Here is an 11,083-nt window from a genome sequence, read left to right on the forward strand (position 1 = left end):
ATTTGTTGGACAGACCTGTGAAGACGCTGTTGCAATAATCAATACGACTGAAGGCTCGTTAAGGCTCTGGAGAACTGATCTACACCAGGAGGAGGTAATTAAGCCATTTGATTCCAGTGGTTTTTTTATCTGTGGTGATGATGACTCTTTTTAAAAACAATCCAATTGAGTGTTAAAGAATTCTGTAAAATGTATTTTCTGGTGGGGAATAAATCAGGACACTCCAGCTTTTAGGCCTTCTAATGATTAAACTCACTATATCTGTATCACCATAGCTGTGAATGCCATAGTGAGATGCAAAGAAGTCTCTGATCTCTGAAATCAGCTGTGTGATGCAGAGTCTGCAGGTGGAAGACATTCAGATTAACTCTCTATATGCACACATATGTCAATCCAAGCAGGTTCACTGATTACTGACCAAAATACGTTGAAAGAAGTCCAAAAACCCGTAAATGTCCTAAAGTAGGGTCTTGGTACTGCTGTTCTAGTTGTGCATGTCTGTACAATCTGAGAAAGACATGAAAAGTCTGAGCTTCAAGGAAACCTTTTGCCTTGTAAGAATGCCAGAAAGAACGCAGAGAAACTTCTGGTACATTGTTCTTTGGGTAGGAGAGCCCAAAACTCAATTATTTAGACTCCAGACAGAGAACATGTCTGGCATAAACCAAATACAGCAGTCCAGGAGAGAAACTTCATACCAAATGTGAATTATGGAGGAGGAAGTGTCGTATGCTTTGCTGCAGCAGAACCTGGTCAGTCCACCATCGTAGAAACCACCATGGATTGTACAGTGTATCAGATGAAGCTTCATAAAAATGTCAGACATAAACTGAAAGCTGAGACAGAACTAGACCCTGAAACATGACAAGGACCCAAACATACCAGTACACCCACTAAGGAGTGGCTAAGAAGTAACAAAAGGAAAGTCCTGGGCCTAGTCAAAGTCCAGATCTTGGTGTCTTTGATAAGCTAATGGATGACTTGGAAATTACTAAATGTACAAGAAGCCCCAAAAACGTCTCACAGATGGAAGTGAGAGGTAGAACAAATGTTCCTCAGGCTGATGTGAGAATAGATGGAGACACGTATCGTCTCACTGACGCATCATCAGGCATTTAGTTATAGACAGTAACTGGGACTGAGATATTTGGCTGTTACTTTCCTGATATCGGTAGTAGTCTGACTTGGTAATCCTGATCTAAATAACTACTGTTATTAACCATTGCCCTAATCAGATATTTAGTTATTTGCAGTCATAAATAGAACCCTACGACATCGATAACATGTCTGTGAAGGAAGCGGACAGAATGTAAATACTGTTCAGTTAATCACTGAGTAAATTCAACACAACCGGAGGGTCCAGACGTCAATTTAAAAACTGAAGTCAGTTTTTAAATTTATTGATACAAGACAATGAAATTCACCAACAACAAGGTTATAGAACCTGATTTCTGTTAAACAAATAGAACTTTGTGACTTCAAAGAGCTAAGCACCAGTTTCTGGTCGATAACGTAGCAGCTGAAGACAATAAATTCATGCTCCTCTGATCTGACACCAAACATAGATCCTGAAGTGCTTTGAACTATAGAATATCGACACATGCCAGTCTGAAGAGGAGTAATCATTGGCCATCTTTTCATGGATGACATAAAGCTGCATGTCAAGAACGAACTAGAAATAACTCACTGATCCTAACCCTGATATACAGCAAACTCACTGGAACATCATTCAGACTGCAGAAGGTTTCTAATTGTTTCCAAAAAAGGCAAGGTGATCACTGCTAAACACAGAGCAGCCAGCATGAAAACAAAAGGAATAATCTCTAGACCTCTGTGACAGGATTGTCTTGAGACATAAATCTGGAGAAGGATCCAGAACCTGCCCTGTTTTTAACACAGGAGGACTGAAGCTGGTTTTTGAGTCTTCAGGATGGCCGAATGCTCTTGTCCTCTGCCACAGAGTCCTTCTGGCATGACAGATCCCACTTCTGACACCAAGAATGTGGTGGAAATTCCTTATCACACAGCTAGAGAAACCACTCAAGAATTGATAAAGTTTCAACTTTATCTTTCAAGTGTTTTATTTGAAGGCAGTCAAAGGACTTTGAATCCAACAGAGTCTGGAAAAGCAGAGCAGCATCTCACAGATACGTCCATTTTTAATACACTTCTGTCATCAGAGAGTACATTCCATACAAGAACACTGTTCTGGACAGAGAAGCAGAAGTGGCAACATCAGCCGGTTTGGTCCGGTTCTAATCAGTTCTTATGGTAAGTAACTCTTCACGCTACCAGGAAAACGTCCTTGGCCGAATCCTGGAAGATTCTGCAACAACTTGAACACTTTGTAAAAAAGTGACAAAAACTAGAACAGACAGTGACTTACTCAAAGATTTCCACTTCACAGACAAACAAACTGAAGGTATATAAAGTCTGTGTTTCCATCTCTGAGACATCCTGTGACCAGAAACTGCTGCTGGAACAGACTCTTCAACTAACCATCAAAACAAGGTGACATTTAAAGTCCTACTGCTCATCATGATGCTTTATGTCATGATTGAGTTGATTTGTGATACTAATTATGAACTTTCCTAACGATTCTTTCTACAGATGGCTGCCGGTCTTGTCTTCACTCTGCTTCTTGGTCTGAGCTTTGGACTCTGGGATGGAGCTGATGTAAGTATGGAGAAGGACTTAAAACAATGACTGGTATGTCTCTGTTGTGAGCTTTGGCTGACTGACGTAGATCAGATGGAGCAATCTGAGCCATCATTTGGTTGAAGCTCAATGAGGAAACTTTGTTTTGTTGGGAATTTTGTCCTAAAACTTTGGGTTTTTCCATCCACAGGCCGGATGTCGACTGAGAGGTACGTGCTTCTTTTATTGTTGGAGTTTCTATAATCTAAAAAACGACAATTACTTTGTAAGAAATTCTTTAAAAAGATAGAAAACTTTTGCTTTAATATGTCATCCTGTCAGCAAAAGTACAGGACTTAATTTCTGTATAACATAAATTAATAAATTGTTTAGTCAGTGCATATTGTATAGAAACATCCCATCCCACAAGGCGGATAGGTCCTAGTAGTTTTTACAGAAGGCAGCTAGAAATGCTAAGGCAAATTATTTTCTTAATAAAATATTTGAATCAGAACCAATAAATGTGTCATTTCAGAGGTTTTTCAATTGAATATATTTTCTAATAACTGTCATTTCCTAAATCATTTTGTTAAAGTGCAATATTTTTAGTTGATAATTGATTTAATTTAACATTGATTATACTTTTTAAATAGTTATTAACTGATTTAATTCCCATTTCCATAAGCTGTAATTTGGATTAATTTCTCATATTTCTTAATGTATTTTTATCATAATGTTTGGTGCAGCTGAACCTCTGGACTGTGTTTAGTATTAAAATGATGCTGGTCATCAGATCTATGTATTTACCTTCTTTCTTCATAGATGCCACATCAAGTGTTTGTCCTGAAGGTTGGACTTGGTACGATGGTCGCTGTTTCAAGTTTTTTGAAACTCGCAAGACCTGGGATGCTGCAGAGGTACAACAGATGTGATGGTCACAGCAGATTTGCTACATTCAAAAGAATGTAAATTTATTGATATAAGACAATAAGATTCACCAACAACAAGGTTATAGAAACTGATTTCCGTTAAACAAATAGAACCATAATTTCTAAAGGTCGATATTCAGCTGCACCAACTGTCTCACTGCACAGAGGAAAGTTTAAACCTGTGTTGCCTTTTTCAGTTCCACTGCCTCTCATTCAAAGGAAATTTGGTCTCAATCCACAGTGGAAATCAGTACAACTTCATCAGAAACCTTGTCCACAATGTATCTGGAAAAGACACAGAAAGTTGGATTGGAGGTCATGATACAACACAGGTGAGAATTTAAAAACATATAAATAACTGTTTGGTTGATGACTTTCTATGTCAAGATGCATTTCTCATGACACTTTTTGTAAATGCTTTGAGACGACCTTTGTTGTGAATTGTTGTTATATAAATAAACTGAATTGAATTGAACAGGTGTTCCTAATAAAGTGGTCAGTTCAGTCAAATACATTCCAGTTGATCCTGGTTATAACACGATGCAGTTAATTGCAGATTAGAATATCAATTGGTCAACAGTTATCTCAGGAAACCCAGTTAGTTGTATTGAATAACTGACTATGCTAAACTCCCTCATGCTGAGGAAGCATGTGGCAACAGTGGAGAGGAATGAGAGGAGACCTCCAACAGAACCAGAACCTGCCTCTGTTTTCCACCGGCTGCTCTGACCAGCTGAGGGTTTTAAATAGAAACGATCCAAACGCAGTTCATGTTTTCTATAATGAGTGACAGAAGTCTATGTTGGTTCTGTGTGATTTGTTTGCATAGGAACTTAAAACTAAATGTTCTTTCAGGAAAGGTACTTTTTTTGGACTGACGGTTCCAAGTTTGTGTTTAATTCCTGGGGCGTGCATGAGCCAAACCATGCCGTTTCTAACGAAGACTGCATGGAGATCAACTTTCTTGGTATTTATGACTGGGAATTACCATCTGTAATTTAATAATTTAGTTTAAATGTATGTTTTTATTATATCTTTATATCCAGTGATTTAGTAGGTGGGAGTCTGTCCTGTGATTGGTGGGTTGCTGGTTCGAACCCCTGCTCTCTTTGTCTCTTTACAGAACGAGATTATGTGAATGATGAACGCTGTAACAAAGAGCTTCCCTACATCTGTGCCAGTGTGCCATAACTTTTCTCTTCTTATCCCTAATAATCTGAAATGCCCATATGGCTTTCCTACTGGTGATGTCACTTCCACCTGGATGTCAAGCCTCGATGACATCACTGCTGGAAGAATCTGATTTCACTTCATTTGACCACTTAAATAAATGTTTTCTTTCTCTGAAATTTGATTGTTTGATTTAATTCTAGCATTTAATATATGTTAACTTAAACAGCCACACTGTAAAAACCACTGGTGCTTTTGACTAAACAGAAGTTAGTTACATATATTCATTTTGGCTAAATGGTAAGAGTAACTTTTATAAATTGAATTGAGTAGATCCAGTCTGATTTTCTGACTCATCTACAGTAAGTGCTCATGGCAAGATGGTGCAGTTGTGCTGCGACACAGAAGAGGAGCTCCTTGTGCTGTTCTGTTTGTATTGTTTCTGTGTTTTTATCACCTGTCAGCATGGACTGATGATATCTACAAATATATACTGCTCAAAAAAATAAAGGGAACACTCAAATAACACATCCTAGATCTGAATGAAAGAAATATTCTCATTGAATACTTTGTTCTGTACAAAGTTCCATTTGCACAACAGCAGGTGAAATTGATTGTCAATTAGTGTTGCTTCCTAAGTGGACAGTTTGATTTCACAGAAGTTTGATTTACTTGGAGTTATATTGTGTTGTTTAAGTGTTCCCTTTATTTTTTTTGAGCAGTGTACTTTGTAGATATCATGTTTGTATGATATCTGTCCGTGGAATGGACTTGAGGAAAACTGTGCAGAGGTTGACATGGCTCAACTGGCATACAGCAGGGCCAAGTTACTGAGTTTTCGGGAGGACAGAGTTCTACCTTCACCGGATCTACTGGAGGACGTGGCGGGAGAACTACTTCGGACATATGGTCACTAGTGCCAGGAGCCTTGTGGACGACGGAGGACCAGGAAGAGAGGACAGAGAGGCAGCATCAGAGAGCGTGTACGTCAGGCCACTAAGCGACCTCTGCCCTCTATCGTACTGTGTAACCCCCGCTCCCTCAGATACAAACTGGAGGAACTGCGCTCTTATGCTGTGGCATGCCAGGAGTATCGTGTTTTCAGCGAGACTTGGTTAAGTGGCAATGTTCCAGAGAGCTCAACTCAGGTGGATGGTTTCACTAGTATCCGTCTGGACAGAAACGCTGAATCTGGTAAATCCAATGGTGGTGGGGTTTCATTTATGTGAAGGACAGTTGGTGTTGCAACATCGCTGTCAGAGACAGAGTATGTAACCCCGACGTGGAGGTGCTATGTGTCACTCTGCAGCCATGCTGCCTCCCAAGGGAGTTTATCAACATCTTTTTGTGCGTAGTTTATGTACCGCCCAGTGCTAACGCAACAAGAGCAGCAATTCAAATCTCAGACTGCGTTCACCACCATCTTCAGAATAAGCCGGATGCTCCTTTGTTCATCCTTGGAGATTTTACCCACTGCAGTTTAAACAAAACCACCGTAAAGTGCAGTGCAGGGAACTCTAACATCCTAGATAAATGTTATGGCAATATTAAAGATGCATATTCAGCTAGAGCTAGACCACCTCTTGGATCATAATTCAGATCATAATGTGGTTCATTTACTTTCTGCATATTAGTCTGTTTTTAAGTCAAATAAGCCTGAGCTCCTCCAGGTGAAGGTGTCTTCCCAGTAAAGAAAGGAGGAGTTGACTTGTTGCTTTCTTAATACAAACTGGAAAATATTTTTCTTGGATGCAAATCTCAACTGGATCACTGAGGCAGTCACTGCCTACATCTCCTTCTGTGTGGACTCTATTATACCCCAAAAGACAGTAAAGAGGTATTAAAATAAGAAACGATATATAACAAAGGAAATAAGGGAGTACATTGCCAGGAAAAAATCTGCCTTTAAGGCAGGAGACAAGGCTGGTGTTAGAGCAGCACAAGAAGATCTCAACCAGCTGCAGAGGACAGCAGGGCGGCAGCAAGAGGAGCAGCTGGAAGGTGAACTGTCCGACTCAAACACCGAGGGACTGAGGGACTCTATCGGAGCCCTGACCAACATGGTCTCCAAGGCCCTGGCTGCACTAAATGAGAACGCCAAAGCAAACGACTTAAACAGTTTATTTACTGTTTTATTTTATTTACGGGTTGAAACTGATGATTCTGAGGAGTGTTGGCAAATATTAGAGAATGCAAATTGTGGAGCTGAGAGCAGAATTGTAATCTATTTACAGTCAGTACTTAATGTCTTCAAGGGTTTAAACATATGAAAAGCAACTGGCCCAGACAATATGTCGGCTGTCCTTCTCAAGAACTTTGCAGAGGAACTTTCTGCAGTTTGGCTTAAACTTTTCCAGATCTCAATAGACACTCATTTGGTTCCAGATATTTGGAAGAAATCAATTGTCATTACAGTTCCAAAAATTGCCTGTCCTCAGACTGACAACGATTATTGCCCGATAGCGCTCACTTCTATTGTAATTAAATCATTTGAGAAACTCATGCTGGAGCTACTACAAGTGGAAGTGCAGCCATTTCTGGATCCCTTTCAATTTGCTTACGCTAGGAGACATAGTACCAGTGATGCTATTGTGACACTGACGCAGCTCGTACTAAAGCATCTGGAGAACTCTGCAGCGTATGACAGACTTGTTTTTGTTGATTTTAGTTCAGCTTTTAATTCCATCCATTCATTTTCTAACACCCTGGTCCCTGGTGGGGTCAGGAGGAGCTGCTGCCTCTCCAGCTAACGTTCTGGGCGAGAGGCGTGGTCACCTTGACGGGTCGCCAGTCTGTCGCAGGGCAACACAGAGACAGACAGGACACACAACCAGGCACACACACACCCACACATACACACGCTCACCCCCGCACACACCCACACACACATCTAGGGAGAATTTAGAGAGACCAATTAAGCTGACAGTTTTTTTGTGACTGTGGGAGGAAGCCGGAGAACCTGGGGAGAACCCACCATGCACAGGGAGAACATGCAGAAAGACGCCAGGCCGGGAATCGAACCCAAGACCTTCTTGCAGTCCGCTTTTAATTCCATCCATGTAAATATTCTTCTCAGGAAACTGGTACAGTTGAAGGTTAATCCTTTTTTTAACTAAGTGGTATTATTCTTTTTTATCAAAAGATCTCAGCAAGTAAAATACAATTCAGTTCTCTCTGATTCTAAGTTAAGTAGCACAGGAGCCCCAAGGTTTTGTGTCAGTTCGCCTTACCTTTTTATTTTGTACACAAATTAATGCGTTAGTTCTCAACCCAATCAGGACATAATAACATTTTCAGATTATACTGTTATTCTGAGTCTCTTAACAGACAATCCCGACAGTCATAAAGCTGCTGTAGGTAAGTTTGTTTTATGGTGCGACTCCCATAAGCTACAGATAAACTCCTCAAAAACTATTGAATTATTTCTGGATCCTAAATCTATCAGTGACTGGAGTCCCATAGCCATCATGGCTGCTCCATCAAACAGGTCACATATTTTAAATATTTAGGTTTGCACATAGATGGCGGTCTGAGCTGGAGCACACGTGACAAATGTATGTGCAAAGGTTCATCAGCGTCTTTATTTTCTTAGACGATTTCGATTGTGTTTCTAAAATGATAATGTTGATCTTTAATAGGCCAACCGTCGAGTCTACTCTTAGATATGGCATTACTGGATGGTTTGGAAATCTTACTGTTAAATTAAAAACTCAAATTCAAAGCCTGGTGAAGATGGCAAGTAAGATTATCAACACTCTGGATCCATCTTCTCCACAGCACCTGTTGGAGCGGGCTACCATCAGGCAAGCTCAGAGCATCCTGTCTGATGCGTCACATCGCATCAGAATATGTTCTTATGAACTCTGGGAGAAGGTTCAGGTTCCCCTCAGGTGAACCGTCTGAAACGTTCATTTGTACCACTCTCATTAACCTGATTAATGGCAGACCAGCGGGGCCTGGACATGTTGCAGGGTATAATACTATTAGATCTAATCGTTTTGATTACCTGCAGTTGTTTACCAATCATGTCTCGATTAGTTTTGTCTGACTTGATGTAGTGGACCGCGTTGCTTCTGCTCCTCCATAATAACGCTGGAAACGAAAGGAGTAACACCGTGTCCGTGTCGTGTCCGCTTTCGTTTTTCCTCTTTACAGGTAAAATTCTGACTTATCACTGTCAAGCTTAAATACAGGGTTAAAGCTGTATTTAGGTTTGTTACATTTGTCGAATGAGCAGGGAGTGTTTGTGGCCTCTGCGATAATTTGAGTTTTTAAGAGCTATATTCACGTTAGCTTTCTGGCTAGCTGCGCCCTGTGCTACATTTCTTATTACTGTGTGGCTATAACCACAATGTTTGTGTGCAATGTACAGCACTCAGTATTCTGGTGTCATTTTTCCCTTTACAGGTAAAATGCTGACTTGTGAGGTTTAAAGCTGCATTTAGGTTCATCACATTTGTTGAATGAGCAGGGAGTATTTGTGGTCACTGCGATAATTTGAGTTTTTAAAGTCCTATACTAATGTGAACTTTCTGGCTAGCTGCGTCCTGTGCTACATTTCTTATTACTGAGTGGCTATAACCACAATGTTTGTGTACAATGTTCAGCACTCAGTATGTGACAATGTAATGTTTAAAACTGCTCTTGAAATAATATAACACTGGAAGCGAAAGGAGTAACGTCGTGTCTGCTTCGTTTTTCCCCTTTACAGGGTTATCAGACAGAGTAACAGGAGGTCCAGACAATGACCAAGAGTAGCATGTAGAGGATCTATTGTACAGTATGTGAATGGAAATGGTTATGGGGATGTACTGTCAATCTGACACTTTGCTTTTATGTATTTTTCTGTTTTTATGTATTTATTCATGGTTACTGTTCTTTTGGATGGGCTTTTTATTGTTGTATTGCAGTTTTGCCCCTGCTTCCAAGATACATTTCTCTTATGGGAGACTAATAAAATTATTTTATCTTATCTTAAGTACACATATGTTTATAATTTATTTTGATTATTGCTGGGTTTGAGACATGTGACCTGGATGACACGCGAAATTCAGATGGAAGTCTGGAAGTGGATTTCTCCGGTTCAAAACAAAGCAAAATTGATCACAAGTAGCTAATGGCATAAATGGGCTGAAACAGACGAGGAATCTCAAAAAAATGCATGTATATTTAGGATATGTCATGAATTGCGGGTGTTGAGGTGGTGAGGCAGACGCTGTAAACCCAGGATGTGATAAATGAATGATTTTAATGGTGAATGTCCAGCAAAACACAGTCCAAAATAACGGGCAGCACGGCCGAGCGGAAACCAGGGCTCGACGCCGGTTGCAACCGTAAAAAGGAATGGACAACGGAACAACACGAACGCACATTAGACGAGGACCCAACAGAGACACAGACACACAGGTGGCATTAAATACACGGGAGGGTAATCACAGAAACGAGACACACCTGGGAACAATCAAGGGGAGGACAGGACAAGGAAGAGACTCAAGGACACAGAAAACTTGAAATTAACACACAGAAAACGCAGAACACAACAGTACCCCCCCCCTCAAGGGCGGCTACCAGACGCCCAAAAAAATACAACAAAAAAAACAACACAACAAGGGTGGGCGGAGGGGCGCTGGACGGGGGGCCAGAGTCCAGAAACAACAACAAAAAACGAGCCAACGGAGTGGGCAGAGGCACAGGAAGGGCCAAGAGTCCAAAAACAACAAAAACACTACCCACAGGTGGGCGGAGGCAAAGGAGGCGGGAACCACCGAGGTGGTTCGGCGGTCGCCCGCGGTGCTGGAGGCGGGAACCACGGAGGCGGTCCGGCGGTCGTCCGCGGCGCTGAAGGTGGCGACGAAGGGTCTCCGGGGCCTCCCAGAGGCGGCAAGGAACGCAGAGAGTCGGGGTCTCAGGAGGAACGCAGAGAGTCGGGGTCTCAGGAGGAACGCAGAGAGTTGGGGTCTCGGGAGGAACGCAGAGAGTTGGGGTCTCGGGAGGAACGCCGAGGGTCTCGGTCTCGGGAGGAACGCCGAGGGTCTCGGTCTCGGGAGGAACGCCGAGGGTCTGGGTCTCGGGAGGAACGCCGAGAGTCTCGATCTCGGGAGGAACGCCGAGAGTCTCGATCTCGGGAGGAACGCCGAGAGTCTCGGTCTCTGGTGCGCCGGCTGGTGGTGCTGAGACTGCAGCGGCGGGCTGCGGCGGAGACTGGAGGTTGCGCTGGTCCCGGAGATGCTGGAGCTGTTTCTGGGCTGGCGGAGAGACTGTGCAGCTTGGGAGGCAGAGGTTCGCCAGCCATGACGGCTAGAGCCGCCTTACGCTCCCACTCTGCCTCCCTCTGCAACTCCACCAAC

At 42.1% G+C, this 11,083-nt stretch overlaps 1 protein-coding gene across 1 annotated transcript; it reads left to right on the forward strand.

Annotated features, from left to right (window-relative positions):
* The first annotated feature begins 2,395 nt into the window (after positions 1-2,395).
* Positions 2,396-4,915, forward strand: LOC114140836 (galactose-specific lectin nattectin-like). Its single transcript, XM_028011090.1, has 7 exons — positions 2,396-2,511; positions 2,611-2,676; positions 2,849-2,867; positions 3,460-3,554; positions 3,764-3,898; positions 4,422-4,533; positions 4,690-4,915. The coding sequence occupies exons 2-7, from the start codon at positions 2,611-2,613 to the stop codon at positions 4,755-4,757; spliced, it is 495 nt and encodes a 164-aa protein (XP_027866891.1). The 5' UTR covers positions 2,396-2,511; the 3' UTR covers positions 4,758-4,915.
* Positions 4,916-11,083: the final 6,168 nt, after the last annotated feature.

Source organism: Xiphophorus couchianus, chromosome 24, assembly GCF_001444195.1.
Source record: "Xiphophorus couchianus chromosome 24, X_couchianus-1.0, whole genome shotgun sequence".
Classification (NCBI taxonomy): Eukaryota; Metazoa; Chordata; class Actinopteri; order Cyprinodontiformes; family Poeciliidae; genus Xiphophorus; species Xiphophorus couchianus.